The sequence below is a fragment of the Bidens hawaiensis genome, unplaced genomic scaffold (assembly GCF_021521415.1).
Source record: "Bidens hawaiensis isolate Kalapana, Puna unplaced genomic scaffold, B.hawaiensis_p1.1 tig00049650_1, whole genome shotgun sequence".
Classification (NCBI taxonomy): Eukaryota; Viridiplantae; Streptophyta; class Magnoliopsida; order Asterales; family Asteraceae; genus Bidens; species Bidens hawaiensis.
The window spans coordinates 106,619-126,957 of NW_027498878.1; the positions used below are offsets into that span (position 1 = coordinate 106,619).

At 33.2% G+C, this 20,339-nt stretch overlaps 1 protein-coding gene and 2 pseudogenes across 2 annotated transcripts; all 3 read right to left on the bottom strand.

The window, feature by feature from the left end:
- Positions 1-6,044: 6,044 nt before the first annotated feature.
- LOC143598117 (uncharacterized) lies at positions 6,045-11,567 on the bottom strand. Its single transcript, XM_077076420.1, has 12 exons — positions 11,446-11,567; positions 9,707-9,794; positions 9,367-9,466; positions 9,196-9,269; positions 9,043-9,114; positions 8,851-8,928; positions 8,578-8,702; positions 8,225-8,297; positions 7,902-7,963; positions 7,446-7,826; positions 6,349-6,451; positions 6,045-6,279 (listed from the first exon to the last, which is right to left on the bottom strand). The coding sequence occupies exons 1-12, from the start codon at positions 11,529-11,531 to the stop codon at positions 6,082-6,084; spliced, it is 1,440 nt and encodes a 479-aa protein (XP_076932535.1). The 5' UTR covers positions 11,532-11,567; the 3' UTR covers positions 6,045-6,081.
- A 2,066-nt stretch (positions 11,568-13,633) lies between these two features.
- Positions 13,634-14,896, bottom strand: LOC143598109 (membrane-anchored ubiquitin-fold protein 6 pseudogene; annotated as a pseudogene).
- A 3,878-nt stretch (positions 14,897-18,774) lies between these two features.
- Positions 18,775-20,334, bottom strand: LOC143598110 (eukaryotic peptide chain release factor subunit 1-3 pseudogene; annotated as a pseudogene). The gene is made up of 2 exons (XR_013147051.1): positions 19,007-20,334; positions 18,775-18,845 (listed from the first exon to the last, which is right to left on the bottom strand). The product of XR_013147051.1 is annotated as a eukaryotic peptide chain release factor subunit 1-3 pseudogene (transcript).
- Positions 20,335-20,339: the final 5 nt, after the last annotated feature.

The window sequence follows — 20,339 nt, forward strand, 5'->3', positions numbered from 1 at the left end:
AAGTGAAATGTTATTCCTTCCAATTTTTGCAACAAAAATAATTAACAAAAAGACATATCTAGCGATCAGTTGAATATTCAAATTTTTTCCAATAATGTATGTCCATTAAAACCGCTTTATATCTCATGTATTAAACGAGTTGAATAAAATATAATATAATATGTTAACACCTACAACTTTCAAGATGTCTTTAAAAAATGAAAACGTGACAATAAATTTTGTTAAGTTTTAAAACTTCTTTTTTCATTCCTCATAAAAAAAGCTATCATTATTCTTTAAACTTGATATTAGGAGACTTGAATAAAAGCTTTAATTAAGTAAAAAAAATGAGTTTATATAGAAAACTGTTATTTAACATATAACAAAATTACCCAACCTTACAATATGTCACATCTATATATAATTGTCTTGTCCCAAAACACTTTTCTTTAGAAAAGATCACCTTTTATATACTTGTTCTTCTCTACTCCATAAGCTTTGTAAAGCAACACCATTTGCAACAAAAGCAAGGCCACTAGCAATAAAGAGATTAATAAATGGAAGGTAACTATGTTACCTTTTGATACTAAAACCATCAAAATTTATAAGTTCCCATATCATAAAGCTTAGTATAAGTGTCATTTTGTTAGATTACAACACTTGATGCATCAAGTACAGTTGTTTAGACAGAATATATAGGTATCTTGGTTTTTATTAATTTCAGCTATCGCTTTTTGATCGCTGTCGGTCCGAACTAACGAATTAGCTGCTGACGGTCCCAACATTTAAAGTATTTTTCCAACAGTCCACGACTAACAAAATCCTAACGCCGTTAGTTGCGGAAGAACATTTTTTGCCGGAAAACTCACATTTTTTTCCCAGAAAACTCAACATTTTTGTCCCAAATATCTTTGTAACTTTGTATCAGACCTTTAGGAACCTTTTTCTAGTAAAAACCCCAATTAATAAGGTCGCCAGAACCCTAGAACCATCATCGGAATCGGTTGGTGGTGCTCAAGTGGTGGTGGTTGATTGGTGGTGAGTCAATTGGGTGGTGTTTTCTGAAAAAAAAAGTGACTTTGGGAACAAAGACGTTTTTCCGGCGACCTACAACTAACGATGTTAGGATTCCGTTAGTCGAGGACCATTGGGAACAAATACGTTAAAAGTTGGGACCATCAGCAGCCAATTCGTTATTGGGACCGACAACAACCAAAAAAACATAGTTGGGGTTAATAAAAACCAATATACTGAATATATATGCAACTTACCAACAAAATATATACATCCTTTTACTTCATATAGAAGGAATCATATAACCTTTATTTAGCAACCCCAAAGTTTCATAAAGGTAGCACTAACTAGTTCCCTGTCCCAGATACAATCATGTCAGTTTTGAGTTCAAAGATTGAATTGATAAACTTAGATATTTATTCGTGTCAAAGTCATCAACTCAAACCCGAACGTAGTTAAGTCGTGTAGCAGGTTGAAATTAAGTTGTAAATGAGTTAAATGGGTTTGCAGATTATGACAAGTGGGTTAAACGGGACGTATATGGGTTGGTGCCTTGGTGGGTTGACATAATAATATATATATTTTTTCAATTATAATAATAAACAAGCCGACCAATCTGATGGAACTAATTAAACAAGAACATGTTAAACATGCAAACTAGACAACCAGTTTATTAAAAACGTGAGTAGTGTTTGTACATTGTAAGACATTTATTTTCACACCACTTTAATTACTTCATCAAAGAAAAATAGTCAGATTTGTACATTACAACACATTAATAATAATATGCAAACAACCAATGGATACGAACATGTGTTCTCCTATTTCATAACTACGAAGGTAAAACGTTATATCTCTAACGATATATACCTTATACAAGTTTTTACCTTTATAATACTGAACTATAAAATTATTAAAAACAAATGGGAGCGCGTATGATTTTCCTTAATTTATACTTCTATTTTCCTAAATTTGTATTTGGTATTTACTTACATGAATCTATTTCATTTCCACGTATTTCTTTTCTTAAAAGGTAAGTCAGGTTTATATATTGCAAGACATTTTAAGATGATATGTGAGCATAAGACAGATACATAGATGTTTTATCGTATTTCGTAACTTTAAAAGTAAAACTTTACATGTAACGCATATATATCTCATACGAGTTTTTATCATTATAATATCGAACCGTAAAGTTATTAGAAATAACATGACTTGCTTTTACAATATCTATTTTACAATTTATTATTTTAACCTTAAGTAACTTGACACGTACAAATGTGGCTCACTTGTACAGTTGTACTTTTCTTTTTCTCTTTTTATATGCCACTTTTACTTTTTCTAAAACTTTTGTTAAGAGTATTTAGTTTCATGAATCTATTTCATTTTCAAGTATATTCTTTATTGTCTTAAAAAAATTATTTTATGAATCCATTTCATTTACAACTATATTATTCATTGTCTTGAAAAAGTGAGTAAGGTTTGTACATTACAAGACATTTTTTATAATATTCGATCACAAAAATTAAAAAAAAATATGTTCTCATATTTCATAAATATAAAGGTAAAACAATGTGTTTCACACACACGCACACACACACACAAATATATATATATATATATATATATATATATATATATATAAGATTTGGTTCTTTTCAGAAGTGTTTTTATAGAGAGAAGTGCGAGAAGTCATTATAACCAATCACAAATTTTCTTTAAATTTTATATTTAATTTGTGTAGAAGGGTATAATTGTAATCTCTATTAATTTGTGAATATGGTAACTAATAAATGTTGCTGGAGGTTTCAAATAACAATTTATTTTTATTTTTCTTAAATATTTGTAGGATGTTACTAAATTAAAAATTTTAAATTAAATATAATACATATGCAACTTATCAACAAACAAATATACATCTATTTCGTTTTATTTTTAATTTCAAGATTTTTATCTAAATTACACATAGACACTTTGAAATACCACCTACACAGTACATAAATGAACCTACACACGATAAAAATTACGCGTACACAATTCGAAATACGTTCTACACAGTACAGATATGAACCTACACATGATAAAAATTACACATCCACAGTTCAAAATACCACACACATGATAGCTCTATTGACCTACAAAGTACATACATGAACCTACATACTACATATGATAAAAAGTACACATGCAATTCAAAATACCACTTACACGGTACATATATGAACCTACACAGTACATAAATGAACCTACACACGATAAAAGTTGCGCATAAAAAATCCGAATTACCACTTACACGATACATATCTGAACCTACACAATACAAAATAACCGTTTCTTTATTAAATTTAACTACATATAATAAATTACGGATAATGCTAATAACTTACACTTGTAAAATTTTCACATAAACATTTGTGATACCACATACACAATACATATATAAATCCTACACAGTATAAAATAAACAATTTTTTTATTTTTCACATTAAACTACATATAATAAATAACTTATCATATTGATAATCAACAATTGTAAAATTTTTATGTACGCATTCGTGACTCTGCCTACACAATATACTAATCTGTGTAGGCAATACATGATATTTGACGCATTTGAATAAATATAACTGAAGATATTGTAGTATTAGATTAAAATAATATTTGTTTAACAATAGTTTGATTAATAATATCAATTAAAAAAGAACAATTAAATAAATTATATGTAACTTTTAAAAGTTAGTAATAATAACAACAAATAAATGTTATTAATGACCTAAGTTACACACTAAACATTCTACAAATCAAAGACCTAACTACTCTTATTCATTAAATTTTTGGTAAATTAATATCTTAATAATTGCTAGTTTACCTTAACCAATCTAATCCATTGGTTACACATAGCCAATGTTAATCAATGGTTTATATTGATTTCTCACACTTCTCGCTATAACTTAACTTCTCGCATGATTCATCCCCTATATATATATATATGTGTGTGTGTGTGTAAAAGTTTTACCTTTAAATAATGAAGCATGAAATTATCATAAATGAATAGTGTATAAACATGGAATTATTTTTCATCTTTTTCATAAAAATTGTTTCAATCTTAAATAATTGAAGTGTGCGAACCTGACCCATTTTTACTTTTACTTCTACTTTTCAGGCACTTTTTGTTCGAGTATATACTTTTACGAGTCTATTTCATTTTCAAGTATATTTTATATTTTCTTAGAAAAGTGAGCCAGGTCTATACATTACAAGACATTCTAGATGACACGTGAACATAAAATGGATACAAGATTGTGCTCGTGTATTTCAGATAAAACATCACATGTTGCATATTTATACCTTATACAAGTTTTTACCTTGTAGTATTGAAACGAGAAATTTTTAGTAATTATCGAGTGCATAAAATATGACTTGCTTTTTCATCTTTATATTTCTCAAGAATCTCTAGCATTCTCACATATATTCTTTATTTTATGTAAAAACGAATCAGGTTTGTATATTGCAAGACATTTAGGCTGCTCGTTGTAGAGTGAGGAGACGCCATTGGCCACCTCACCCCGCCAAACCACAACACCCTCTGACGCCATGGTCTTTCCCTCCAACACTATCAAAATAACGCCCATGAGGGCTTAAAAGTTGGGGTCCACCCCCACCAACAAACAACCAATCACAAATTTTGCTCTTTTTTCAAAAAAAAAAAAGTTAAGCCTAAATATCCATAGCACTCTTATTAAAGAGATGGATTAATTAAAACTCACTATCTACGTGACAGTGACATGGCGTTAATGTGGCGCTATAACTAGCACTTGCTAGTTATACCACAACACGCCGCCTTATAATGATAAATTCTTTGACATTTAGGCTACTCATTGTAGAGGGTGGGGAGGCACTGTTGGCCGCCTCACCTCGCAGAATCACAACACCCTCTAGCGCCATGCTCTTCCTCCCCCTCCGACACTATCACAATAACGCCCATGAGGGCTAAAAAGCTTGGGTCCACCCACACTAACAGCCAATCATATTTTTTTTTCCTTTTTAAAAAAATTAAGTTAAACCTAGTTAATCTACAATACACTTGTTAAATATTGGATTAGTCAATACTAACTGTCTGCGTGGCAGCGACATGGCTCTAACGTGCCGCTATAACTAGCATTTGCTAGCTATACCACAAGTCCAAAACACACGGCCTTATAAATATGGCAACATATGTCAGATAAAACGCATTATTATATCCAAGAAATGGTTTAATCTCCGGATTTTGTTGATAACCACTATTTGCAACCACAATAAAAACAAGAAAACATCCCATATATACAAACTAATGATTGTTTCTATTTACATGCCTATTTTTTACAGACAAAGATGTTTAGTTGTAAATCCTCCCAAAAGCATTTAAGCAAGCACCAAATGACCCAACTGTTTTACCACAATATCACCTGTATTTTACAACAAACTAGTTCGTTAAATATTGTTGTATGCGGTCTTACCAACATGCAAGCAGGGGTGCAAACGAGGCGAGCTGCTCGTGAGCTACTCAAGCTAGGATCGATAAAAAGATCGAAACAAGCCAAGCCTGAGCCTCAAATAACGCTCGTTTAGTTATCGAGCCCGAGCTCGAGCCTTGTATGGGAAGCTCGTTTAGGGTCGACGAGCCTTAACGAGCACAGTGTATTTTTATGATTTACCTCTTTTGAAATAATGTGTGTTAATTTCACACTTCACAGCCAAGCTCGAGCTGTGCTTTGGCTTGTTTAAGTTACTACAAAAGCTCGAGCCGAGCTTAGGTTTGTTTTAGGTTTTTCTCAAAATATATAGAAATATTTAAAAACGTATATAAACTAATTATTAAATAATAAACGAGCCCGAGCTTGAAAAAACAACTGCTAAGCTAGAGCTTTAAAAAAGAGCTTGAGACGAGCAGAACTCAAGCCTAGTCGAGCCTGGCTCGTTTACACCACTATGTGCAAGCTCACCTTAAGGGGGTAAACTTGTAATTTCAATCCAACAAGAAAAATCATTTTAAAAGAAGCAATAACCCCAAATACCCTTTGTAAATATAAACAAAATAAAAGAAAGTAATTACTTGTTTGTTGCATCGATAAACATGGCTCGAGTCCAATGTTCTACATCCTCGGTTTCTGATGGACGAGGTGGCAAGGTAGGTTCCACTAGATCCCAGCCATCAGTGAGCGTTTCGTTTTTCACGGTGTCTGCCACATCGGCAGCATAAAGATAACTATCAGCAGAGCTTGAAAGACACTTGTCACGTGTGCTTCTCTACATATGAAAAGCAAAATAGAAATCATTTGCAATTCGAAAATTTTACTTCATTTTGGACAATTTTACCATTGAAGCTGAAGTATGTGTACTTTCGACTAAAGTACTTGATGACATAGGTGAGTTCACATTCCAAACAGAATAGTTTAACTGCTGAACTTGCTTGGATGATCTACATGTTTAAAAAATATAATAATAATAATAATGAAATGATTTAACAAACTTGTTAATAAGGGTTTAGAGGTAGCACTTTTGAGCCATCAACTTATGAGCGGGCCAGCTCAGTCTATGTTTTATCATCATCATCATCATCATCATACTCAGTATATCCCACCAATAGCAAAGCTATGGTAGGGTCTGAGGAGGGTAAGATGTAGACAGCCTTACCTCTACCCCATGGGGATAGAGAGGCTGCTTCCGGTGAGACCCCCGGCTCTATAGTAGTTTTGCATCAAGCCTTGGACATAAGGCACATAGCACTCAATCATCGGGACGCTGGCTGATCGGTGCATGTACCCTTGTCTTTCGGCTATCAACGCCACCACATGATGCATGATTAACCTTCCATCACTTTTAACGTAATTTTCACGAGATTAGTAAAATAACGTCAAAATTAGTGCAATGTTACTTTTGCCCACCCGAGGGTTCACACATATATACATTATATGCGCACCGCAAGCAGGGCACCTATGTTTTATCCCTAACACAATTTATTAAAGGGGAAAAGTTCAAAATATCATATGCATCCTTCTAAATTTCATAATCTCATATATACTCTTTTAGATCACAAAATATACTATACTTACCGATCTCATAGTAAAGAAAATAAAACTGTTATAAGTTAAAAAAGCCAGTTTCACTAAATAAATTAAAAGAGCATTACACCTCGAGATAATTCACAGTAATAAAAAATCTGTTTTAAAATTTGTTTCTTCGGTAAAAGAAACTATTATAAGTAACTGATGTTATTTCGCTTATAACGGAACAAGTAAATATGATAACTTTTTAGAGTTATAAAATGGCGCGTGTATATGATATATGCATATAGAAATAATCCATTAAATAAATATATTTTAAAAACTTAAAACAGAAGGTGATTCTGTCAATCCGACTCGTTTTGAGTTTTGACCCAATAAGCAACCTTAAATCGAAAGACCAAAGTGTACCTTGAACAAACCATTTTCAAAGAAACAGCTGTTCTAACTTCCTTAGAAGACGAAAGCATTGCCAACAATTTTGCAAATGCTTCAAATGTAGATGATTCGGGAGGCACTTCAAGGCACAGTGAGTTGTAACAATAAGCGGTTACATTAGTGACACTCTTTTTCAAAAGTGAGATTCCTTTTTGTAAATCCATGTGTGTCTCGATGGAATGAGGCGAAGCCGATGTATAATTGAAACTGTTGCTATTTGAAGAATCTAAACGATGTTTTCTCTCGGATTCCATTGAAGCAACACCAAAGTTACTAGAACTTTTATCTGACCATGAAGTTTCAACTCCCGTTGTGCAAAAGTTTTGGCGAGGTATAAAAAGTGGATATTCATTGCTGCATTTTGCATAAAAATGAATTAATTGTAAGAAAATAATGATTTATTCATCCTACCATTAGAATGTTAGGTACCTTCTAGAAGAAGGGCGTGCACCCCAGTAAGAATCACGTTGCCATATCCGGGAACATGAACCCTGCATCAAAAAGCAGCTTAAAAGACATAAATTCTGTAACAAGATGCAATATTCATAAAAATGCCATCCTAGATTTTAATGCAGGTTATATATAACATCAACATACTTGATACTTGTTGCGGATAATTTTGATATTATGTGATCGACAACAACTAGTTGCATACAAACTTAATTTTTTACAACATATATTAAATTCACTACTAAAAACTGTAGATATGCAGAAAAGGCCCTTATGCAGTATAAAAGGTTATAAGAAATTACCGCAAAACCTGAGTTGTGAAGGGCAGGAGCACCAACATTGTGAACAATAAGATTAAGAAGTTGCACCATATATCTGTTGCATAAACCTTGGTATCAATCTTTCAGAACACATAGTAGACTTAATGATTTACTCTTTTATTATAATTAAAAAAGAGACTATCACAATAACAAACTAAAATTTTGAATTAGACTTGAGGTTTTCAACCAGATAGACCCGTTCCCTTTAGGCTATATTTGACCCAATACAGATAATACACAGCACAAACTGATCCATTCGTAAACAAACGGGTCCAGATTTGCCAGATAAGAAAGAAAGTAGAAACGCTAATATATCAGAATCAGAGAGACGTTACCCTAAGGAAGCAGCAAGTTCATAAGAAGGAACCGAGTGGGGATCAAGTCCTCTTGGTAATCGTGCGTTACAGATTTGATCATATTGACCACTTGATCCATCTTTCCTATCACCCTCTACATGCACCTGCAACCAAAATTTGTAAACTTCATCATATTTTGAGTTAAGCTTGCATATAACAGAGTCCTATTGTTATCTTGTTTTCTATATAGGTATTAGTGTTTAGTCTTATGACCAAATTAATATTTGAGATAAATCAGTTGGTATTAATTACCTTGCGCTGTGGAAACAACTTGCATATCTGTTTGATGACAACAGATTGTTTATGTAGGCATTCTGATGTAATTGCCATCTGCATGTTATAAATGTCAAATACAATAAACATTAACAATATTCAAGAACAGAAAATTCAGGCAAATTCATAAAACAAGAACGATAAAAGTAATCCATGAAAAGGAATTCTCACATGGCCAAGGCTCTGAGTGCAAATGAGATTAGGATAATATTTCTCCAGTTGCTCTTTACGGTTCTTCTCCAACTGCAAATGGAAAGATGTAACAAAATCTTAATCCTATATCTATAAATTTCTCATCAAAATATTAAAAAGAAATGTGCATACCACATTCATGGCTGATTCAACCAATTCATATCTGACTTTCGACTCAGAAGACAGCTTTTCAACCTTGGCTTTATCTAAAAACCAAAACTTTAGTCCAAAATGATATAAAAGATAATCTAATGATATCACTTGCATATAATATATATTAGCTGCATGCATAAAAGAACTAACCTTTAGCAAGTTGTTCTTTACGAAAATGGAGCTTCTCCCTTAATGCGGCAAGTTTTTCATGTTGAAGGACCCTCCAACTAAGTTGATCATCTGCCTTACTCTGAAAAACAAAACAGAATTGGTTATAAAACTGAGAAAAAACTATATTAACAAACAGAAGAAATAACAAGCTTATGGCAACTATATTAACAAACAGAAGAAATAACAAGCTTATGGCAGACACAAAACAGCCATGTCTTAAGTATTATATTCGGTTTCACTTGCAAACAATTACAAAAGGCATAATAATTGTGTCCAATAAAAAAATCACAAAGAAGACAAGTTTTGTGGTTGATCAAACCTTAGCAACAAGCACTTCACTCAACTTCGAGTATAAAGAATCGCGGCGACTCTTTAACAATGTCAAATTGGTCCCATATGAATTCAACCTGCATAAAGAAGCACTTAGCTACAACTACACATATATCAACACATATCAAACTCACGTTTGGAGATCTAATTGTTTCCACATAGAAACAAAAAATCAGATGTGGAGGGCTGTAAATGAACCAAACATTCAGCAAACTATTCGTGAACTGTTCAGCGTGAAGTTCGTTTACGTTCGTTTGTTAAATAAATGAACGAACATGAACAAGGAATTCCATTCCATTAGCTAAATGAACAAACACGAGCATAGGCCATGTTCGTTCAATTGTGTTCGTGAACGTTCAATAAGGCATTCATTTACAATCCTTAACTTTTGGTCATTGAAAACCTTTTTATACTTTTTAATGACATTCTAATCGTATCATATGGATTCAAGTACCACTATTAACTATAAAACAAAAATGTATATGAGTATGAGAGTATCATGTGATTAACTTATATGTAAATTAACATATGAATACGAATGTAAAAAAAAACACCAACACAAACTTGGTAGTCAGACCGAATCGTTTACACTAACCATTCTCTGTTAGCCAAATCAAATAAAACATCGTCTGTGTTCATTTGTGTTCTTTCATACCGTTCACAAACAAGTTCATTTCCTTAACGAACGACCACAACTAAAAATTTCATTCAGTTAGATGTTCATGAACCGTTCACTTGTCCAATACGAGTATAATGTGATTAACTAATATCAAAATGAACATATGAATATGGATGTTAAAAAAAACACCATCACAAACTTATTAGTAGTTGGACCGAACTGTTAACACCGACCATTCTCCGTTAGTCAAACCAAATAAAACAGTGCCTGTGTTCATTTGTGTGTTCACAAACAAGTTCATTTGCTTAACGAACAAACACAAGCCAAAAACTTCGTTCACTTACATGTTCGTGAACCATTCGCCAATCCAATATGAGTATAATGTGATTAATTTATAATTTTATATGTAAATGAACTTTTTTTTTAGATGAAAGATTTCTCATTAAACTCAAAGCCATAGTTATTAAAAGCCCTCGCTTCTTGCCCCTAGGCCCATTTTTCAGGCGATGCTCAATAAATGCGCTTCTAGTTCCTAGGCGAGCGCTTTGGCATTGTCTAGGACAGGAACATGAGAAGACAAAAGCCGAGCAAAAGAAACACAAGGAGTGCTATTGAAACTTAGATCTAGGAGAGGTCAAAGGAGCTACATTAAACATTTTGTTATTCAAGTTTTGGAATCACATTTGAATCTTGACTATTTTAGAACTTTTGGTGCTGATTAGATGATATTAAATGTTATATAATAGCTTTTATTTATTTTATCTGAAGAATAATATTCATTTCATATACATAATATGTTTTTAATATTTTATTTAAGTACGCTTTTTTTTGCGCCTTGCGTGCGCCTATCGCATTTAATAACTATGCTCAAAACGACTACAATTAATATGAATGTTAACAAACATCTAACCGAACAAAACCGAACCGCCGCCGTCACCACACAAGTTTCATTTCCTTAATGAACGAACACGAACACGAAATTCCGTTCACTTACATGTTAGTGAACCTCACCGATCAATAATAAAAGCTTAACGGACGAACATAAACCGAATTCTGTACAAATTAACAATCAGAAGCTAAACCTAAGTGTAATGTAATGTCAGGTTTACCTGTAATTAACACAAAGCGTGCAGATAGAAGCGAGATTGGAGTTCTCACAGATACCGCAACTGGTACTAGACGATTTCCTAGTCATCTTAATTTCGAAACCCTAATTATCATCACCTGATCAATCCAATTCAATTCAATATATATAAGTCTTATGAATGAATGATATAAACAGCGATTAATAATAGTTTGGAATAGAAATCGTACCTTCAATTCAATTGATGATGATGACGATATTATTGGTGTTATGTTTGGGTTTTGATGAATGCAAATTTAATTTACGTGCTCAAGAATCAAGGTAACACAGTGTTGTTATTATTATTATTATTATTATTATTATAACGGTTTGTTAAAATATACGGTTTTAGTCTAATAGTTTTAAATTTGTGATTTTTGTCGTCCATGTTGTTTCATTTCACTTGCAATTAATCCCGAATTTACTAATCTCGTTAAGTCTGGTCATTAAATCCATCAGCGTTTCCTGCACGGGATAGGCAGTTTTGTCCCTTTTTCCTCCCAAAATACACCACAGCGGCACAGCCCCTCACGTGAGGGAGAAACCGCAGATTTATTGGTTGATTTGTGTATAGATAAAATCAAAATGTCAGCGCCACAAATGCTCTTTAAGATATTATGTTTGACCTTTAATACAAAAACTTAGGAGTTTAAAATCAATATGTTAACTTGGTCTAATGGTCGAAGGAGTTGGCAGCTGCGCGAGTTCTACTCCCCCCCAATAGCAAGTTTTTTTTTCACTTATTCTTCTATTGTTTTATGTGTATGTGGTGTTTGATTGCTTTGTTAGTTTCTTTCTATTCAGTTGTTTAAGCATGTTTTATTTGTTTTAAATATGATAACTTGACGAAATTATTTTTTAAGTGTAGTTTCGGTACCTGTAATGAACCTAACTGATACCCATTGAATTCGTGTTAACTCACTACTGCTACACCCAGTGTTGTAAAAGACGGATTCCAAGGCCGACTAGTTTGTTTTAACAGCCAAATAAAGGTATCCATAATTAGGGGTTTGCAAGAAATCAAAAAAACCGATACAAAACCAAATAAATCAATAAAATCAAAACTGAAACAAAACCGACGGTTTGGTTTAATGTTTTTGTAAAAACCGAACTAAAGGTTCGGATTTGGTCTTGCATGTAACAAAAACCGAAAAAACCAAACCAACCCTAATTTCTAGATTTTTATTTTTTAAGTGTTTATTTTAAGTAATTTATAAGAAATTGATATGTATGTAACTCAACTGCCTTTAGCCAAATGTATGATAGTCTATTAGTTAACAATTAATAAATTTATTTCTACCTAGATTCATAGTTTTCGACAAACTTTCTCTTCAGCCTAAAATTTTCAAGGCTCAAATGGTAAAAACCAAAAAAACAGAAGTTTGGTTTTCGGTTTGGTTTTAGCCCAAAACCGCACCGACACGCACACCCCTATCCATACTTATAATAGCTATAAGTCTATAGTGTATATATCATATACATGTTCATAATGAATATTATGAACATAACATGTTCATAATGAATATTAGGCAAGCTTTAACAAACAAATAAATGTATCCAAAATATATGCAACAAATAAATCAACCCATGATTTTTTATAATCTTACACCTTTTTGATCTACAAAGCTTCTATATTGATTCATATACCAACACAAAATCATATTTTCTTTCCTTCTTTCTTTTAAAGGTCCACAAAAACTCTAAAAAATCCTGAAATGCGGTTTAAAATGGATGTATAAACGTCAAAGGATCATGCAAGAACAACCGCTCTTTTTTGGTGAGCCTTCCTGCAATCTTTCTGTAGCAAATTCAGAGAGTAAATTGTTAGAATCGTTGACTTGTTGACCATTACGATACAGGTTTGACTATTGAGGTCAAATAGACAAATTTATTACTTCAAAACTCGTATAAACTTGTCTAATACCCGACAAATTGCTACTTTATTAATATTGTAATAAATAGTTTCTGCAATTATCTAAAAAACTATTGATCTATTAAAAAAACATACAGAAAGTGTAACGGGCCTACCCAACCCGACCCATTTCATCCTGTATAAAATAACCATTTTGACCCAAACCCGTTACACCAAACCCGCATATTATTCTATATCAATGGTACATGCACCAATTTAACAATGCCTTTACAAAAATTTATAAATCTTGAAGCTAAAATGACTAAATCAGTAAATCCCCTAAGGTAGTAAATATTGTAATTACATAATGCTATATATAAAATAAATCTTAAGTATGATTAATTTGTAAACAAACTTACCACTTTTTTTATCAGCGATTGGAGGGTGCAAGACAACAAGCATAGTAATGACACCCCCAGGAATTTCACTGACCGGAGATCTTGATTCCGCAAGAGTTTTGTTGTTTTCCAATATTTTTCCCGCGTTTATCAGCTTCACATCATTTATTGTTTTAGGCCCGTTTTCTTTGTCTGTCAAAACACACAAGTTAAAAAGATTATCAGAAAAGAAATATACAAAGGAGGATATCAACAAACTTAACAATGTTCCAACAAAACACATTAAAAATAAAAAATAAAAAAAAAGTTGAATAAATCATGTAATAAAGTGTTAAAATTTCGGTTTCTTGTGATCATTGGTGTGTATGTGATGATTATTAAGACTAACATGATAAAGATCTGACTAATATTCAAGCATTTATGTAATAAAAATAGTACTAAATGTTACACTTTTTCATGCTAAGGATTGAAGTATTGAACACAAAAAAGAAAATAAATCCTAAATTACAATTTTAAGACTAGGGGCGCAAATGAGCCGAGCCGCTCATGAGCTACCAAAGATCAGATCGATAAAAAGCTTGAAACGAGCCCGAGCCGATTCCGGGCCACAAAGAAGGCTCGTTTAGTTATCGAGCCCGAGATCAGGCCTTGTACGGGAAGATTGTTTAAGCTCGTCAAGCCTTAAAGAGCCTAGTGCACTTTTAAGTGTTTTAACTCTTTTGAACTTCTATGCATTAATTTTTCACTGCATAGCCGAGCTCGAGCCAACCTTATGCTCATTAAGGATATCTCAATATATAAATAACTAAACGTGTATTAAATTCATTAATATATAAAAATCGTGCCGAGCTCAAGCTTAAAAAAAGAGCTTGAAACAAGCCGAACTCAAGCTCTCGTAAGTCAAAACGAGCCGAGCTTGGATCATTTACTAATATTTTTCCACAAGAAATTTCAAGATCAAGGTTTCACATATAGGCCAATAAAGAACCTAACTTTAACTACATACATCATAAAAATCTACAAATCTTGATAATAATAATAATAATAATGGATTAACCTTTGGGCCATTGTGATATAACTTTCTCTTTCAAAGACTCAACAGTTGTTACAGAACTGTATTTGCAGGGTCCAATATCAGTGCCATCAGCTAACCTGAATTTGACTTCAACTACTTCTTCATCTGCCATTAAAACACACCTTAAAGAACCCACTTCAGATAACCATAACCCAGTTGAGTTTCTTCAAAAAAGATTAAAAAGATTCAATCTTTTTCATGATTTAAAGAAAACCCAAGATTTTAAGAAAGAAAAAGGAAGGAATGAAGCAAGAAATTTAAAGGGAAGAGGAAGGTTTAAATGGGGGAAGAATAAAACCTTTGGTGTCTAATATTTTGTGAATTTAATATTTAAGATATTATTTTGTTTTTTTTTTTTTTTTTAGGTATCACAATCGAAGTTTTATATAATTTACTATAAAACGATTACAATAAAGTGGCAGGCAAACAGGCAACAAGCTGCGCCGCAACCCCCTTTTGAACAGCAAAGCCAATCCTGCTAAAAACGAAGCTTTGAGACCTAGAAGCTGAAGAGGTTCCGTGTACGACGCGCTGAACCCTACTCAAAAATTTCACAGCCTCTGGAGCCAGAAAACCAAATGTATCAAAGGCAAATGGTAGAAAGACATGTTGATTATCTAAACAAGCTTTCTCGTGTTTAACAACTTTGCCCGATTCAGCCTTCAACGCAGCCTGACCCACAACAAACCCACGGTCCCTGAGCCCAACAAGAGGAGACACTCCTGTAAGATCCACACAGGCGTGTTTCCCCCTGCCCACCCGAACACAAGAATATCAGCTGGTCGTAAAGTACACCTCCCTTCAATAGGATCCGTAAGAAAGTTAACAGGGGTAGAGTGGTAGAGGCGGAACTTGATATTTCATGTGACTAAGTTTAATCTTAACTATTATTTAGTTTCAGCAATACAAGTGTGTTGACTACAGACTAGGCGAGTAGGTGACGTCACTAGTTGGATCTTGAACTGAATATGTTTTATCTCATCGTACTGTCGTGCCTTCGGACGAGTGTTTACGAGTGTTGACCTTATGTGAGTGTATCCCGATATAAGGAATTTAGCCAATAACCCATTTAGAGGAATCGTTGTCCCTTCAAAAAATAAATTATTTTTGTTTTGTTTGTTTAGAATTTTGTCGTTTTAAGGAAAATATCATTTTTGAAAGAGAATAATATATTGTATTTTTTAAAATCCTTTCTTCTAATGGTCAAAGATTATTATTATTATTATTATTATTATTATTATTTATTTTCTTTTCTTTTTGGTAATTTCATGCATCTTCTCCTAATTTTACAAAATATTATATCTTCTCAAAACCATGTTTGAAAAGAATTACGCATTATTGCTATACATTATAAACTTGTATTTTAAGAAAATATGATATTTTACAAGTATAGGAAAATTTCAACTTTTTACTCTCAATCACCAAAACATATATAACAAAATACCAAATATAATGACGGTTTGTTTGACAAGTTAGCTAAAATGCCAAATCCCAAATTAGCTATTAATTTTAAATTTAAATAAATAAAATAAAAAGACTTGGTAATAACTGGGATGATGCCTCTTTAACAATTATTAATTCCAATGGTAGTTCATATTTGGTGGACTTCCTTATTCATACCTTTTATTATATACATTTACCATTTTTTAATCTTTCCTTAAAAACATTTATTATTAAAAAATAAATAAATGTATCAAGTCACGATGTTTGCATATAACCAAGCGACATTTCAACACAAAAGTAAATATATTTATAAAAACTTAAACTTATAGGTAAATTCGTAGCATGTTACATGGTCAAGATGTTGAAAAATAAATTATAACTTTCGGTTTGGATCATGACTTTCCTCATCTGCAAATGTTTATTATTATTATTATTATTATTATTATTATTATATAAAAAACCAAAATGTCAACCACTCATAATATTTACTATTCATCAAATGTACGAACTTTATTATATTTTTGAAACACTTAATACTTAAAAATGTTAAAAACTTAAAATAGATAAATTACACATAGTATTTCCTATATAACCAATCGAGACCAAGTTTCGGTCGCTTTTCCGTCGCAACACGTGAGTTAATTGTTTATCAAACATACACTCACATGTGTATATCTTTATGGTTGTATCTCTTCACTTTATGAATTTCGTTTTCGGTTACTATACCAGTACTATAAGAACCAAAACGATACCGTAATAAATCAAACCGATGATATAACAAACCGATCAACCCGATACTGACTGAGTTCACATTACCACCCTGCCGCAATGCGTGGAGGGGCAAGCAACTAGTTATTATTATTATTATAATTATTATTATTATTATTATTTAGTGAATTCATGGGGTGTGATGAACGTAGCATAAGAAGACAATTAACCAAACTTTTTTGAAAATAAATATCTTAATCATGCCAAGCTGCCGACTTAAGTTGTTAATTGTGTTTATATTATACTGTACGGTATATATATATACCCCACAAAATATTGCATTATTGTTGGATTAGTAAGATCTTAAGAAATTTTTAGTTTCAAATCAATATTAATCAGTTTTTGTTGTCTTTTGAAAATATAAGAAAAAATCCAGGTTTAAAGTATTATTTTTCAAATAATATTTGGTTTGCAACTCATTCTTCGACTCGTACTAGTTCAGCTAACTTGAGCTGACTTAACTCGAGCTTGTTGCCTCGTACAAATTTATTAACTCAACTGAGTCTTGAACAACTCTTTGCAATACACGCATGAGCCAAATTTGAACCTACGATAGTTATGCATTAAAATTAGAGGTGCACAAACCGGCTTAAACTCAAAACTGGTTTAGGTTGAAACCGATTTATAATCGGTTTCGGTTCGGGTTGAAACCGGTATCTTGACCAATGTTACGATCAGTTTCGGTTTGGGCTTTGATTGATTTTGGTTCGGTTAACCAGTTTGGAACCTGTTTTTATGGAGATAATTACAAACCGGTTTCTACATAATTGGTTTCAAACAGTTAGATTAACCGATTCATTTGCCCACCTCTAATTAAAACGACTCACAGGCTAATTTGATTAAAGTAAAATTGCTCATTGGCTCGCATAAATTTGATACAGTCAAATTGTTAATTGAAGCCTTTCTAATAAAGAAGCACATAACTTGTGAAAATCGAGTCCAACAACAGAGCATAGATTTTGGCTTTGATTAGAAATACCAAGTTGAGCTAGCTCAGCTCGTGTTATTGTTAGCTCAAACCCGAGTTAATGCTAGCCGGGATCAACCCGTTCATGTTAACGCATAACATATCACACAAAGACGGCATTAACTATAACAAATTCAAAATATGGAAATCACATACTCTGTTACCCCTATAACCTAAGTTCAGAGAAAAAAGCAGAAATGTTGTCGAGTAAATACGCATGCGTGTTTCGACAAATCACGGCGTATGTCACTTAATACAATAATACCTAATACTATACTCGTATACACCAACACTGATACATATTTTAACAATCAAACACATGGTTCTATAGCCAATAAAACATCAGTTTAAAGAAATGTATGACAAGTTCCAAAAGACATAAACCTACTATTATGAGTTTACTTACGCACGTATCAAACTCGCGTATGCCGTTTTGTCTGATTACTGGGTTTAGGTACAACTAAAATAGTTTTTATAATACCAACCACCTTTGTATATAAATAAAGTGAATCTGTCAACTTTATATAACTAGATATTAATTTAAAAGTTGAAACCAACAAAACCAAACGTGTTCAATGCCGTAGTCATCGACTCGACTCTCCAAAGACTAGGCAAATAACCAAAATTTCAAAAGAAATCATCCAACCAACCATAAAAAAGTCGTTAAACAAAACCGGTTCATATAAATCTAAAAGTCGATAACAAACAAAAACTAAAAGAATCCCAAATCATCAAGACCATACAAGTCAAACTATGTTATTCAAAAACAAGGCACAAAACGCACTGCAAATCCAATATTAACCATATTTGTAACCGCTTAAACCGCTTCAAGTAGGGGGTGTAGCTTGCTTCCTTGATTTACCATCCATACTATTTATTCCGACTGAGTCAACACAGAAATATGTTATAATTATTACTTCGCGTTTATTTCAACTAACACTTTTAGTACTTCAACCCGTTTGAATCGTGAGTGCGCTATATTTTAACGGGTCAAACAGGTTATAATAAAAGGATAAGTAAAGAAGAAGTCAAGAAACTACTAACCTTCATAAGAACTTCTTAAAAATGGAACAAAGGTAGGAACCTTAATGAGTGCCGCGGTTCTGATTCTGGACCCTGCCCCCCTGCGCGGGCCCGTGACAAGTTGCTGATTGCTAATCTGAATCATAACTTCACCGTCATCTGAAAGCTCGTCAAAGGACCTGATGTCCAGCTGGTACCTTAATATTCCACCGATTCCACCAAATCCCCTACAAAACTGTGAACCCTCTTGCGACTTGTTTGTAACAAACTCGAGTGTGCATCCAAATTTTTTGTACTCGTTAGCAAACCACTCGAGTAGTGACATCTTTTCTTGAACTTCCAGCTCGGCATTAGTTTCGGAATCTCTAAAATTACTCTGATCAGCTTCTTGATCCTTGTTTAAATGCTTGATAATGCTTTCACCAGTAGTGCTGTTTTTAAGCACGTAACGGTTGATATCAAGATTCTCCCACACGATGAGAATCTCAACCGCGCCCATTTCCAACGCTTTCAACGTGTCATCAACACCAAACACGAATTTCCCGGTATCCTGACTGATTTCCTCAAAATACTTCCCGATTAAACGTTTTTCTTGAATAAACTTCACGTTTGCAAGAATTTCAGCAGATAATTCAATAGCTTGATTGAAACCGTTCTCGCCACCGTAAGAAACGTCGACCACATTCAAAATTTTAGCCTGGAGTCGAGGGTCAAACATATCGGACTGACTCAGCTCGGTTTTAAAATCAGCAGATCCAGCTAAGATAAGTCCGGATACGTTCGGTTGACTGGTGGCGGGATTGATGAAAAACTGTGTCGCCAGCTCAGCGGTTTTCCTCACGTAATTGTGACGTTTCTCCATTCGAAGACGCGCAAAACGAAGTGCAGATTGACCTCCACGTCCGTGCTTCTTCGGTAAATCGACAGTGAACTTGTGTAAAACTTCCCTTGTGTTGCCACTCAACGTCCCGAAAAGGGTCCCGTTTCCATCCATGACAATGAAACCGAACTTGTCATCAGATTCTAACAGCTCATTTAAAGCTTCTGTGTGAAACTTATTGTCACAAAGATAAAGTGAAGCATTAATCGGCTTGAACGGTTCAAAGTCGATTGTGACCTTTTTTCTCTTTTCCATCATCGGTTACAATGGTTCCAGTGTAGAGCACGAGCCCGTTTGGTGGCACTTTGTTGTAAAGCTTGAGCCTTTGTTGAGCTGAAGTTATGGCACCTAACACAGATTGGCGGTTAACTCTACTCTTAATGTTTGAGGCGGTTCCAAATTCATCACCAAGCATTTTTGTGACACGAGAGATTTGATCACGAGGGGGCATGATAAGAGAAATCATGCTTGTAC

Coding starts and splice junctions, on each gene's coding strand:
- LOC143598117 (XM_077076420.1), bottom strand. CDS start 11,531: ATGACTAGGAAATCGTCTAGTACCAGTTGCGGTATCTGTGAGAACTCC. Junction 8,929..9,042: donor GCACTCAGAGCCTTGGCCAT/GTGAGAATTCCT, acceptor TATAACATGCAG/ATGGCAATTACATCAGAATG. Junction 8,298..8,577: donor GAACTTGCTGCTTCCTTAGG/GTAACGTCTCTC, acceptor TTTATGCAACAG/ATATATGGTGCAACTTCTTA.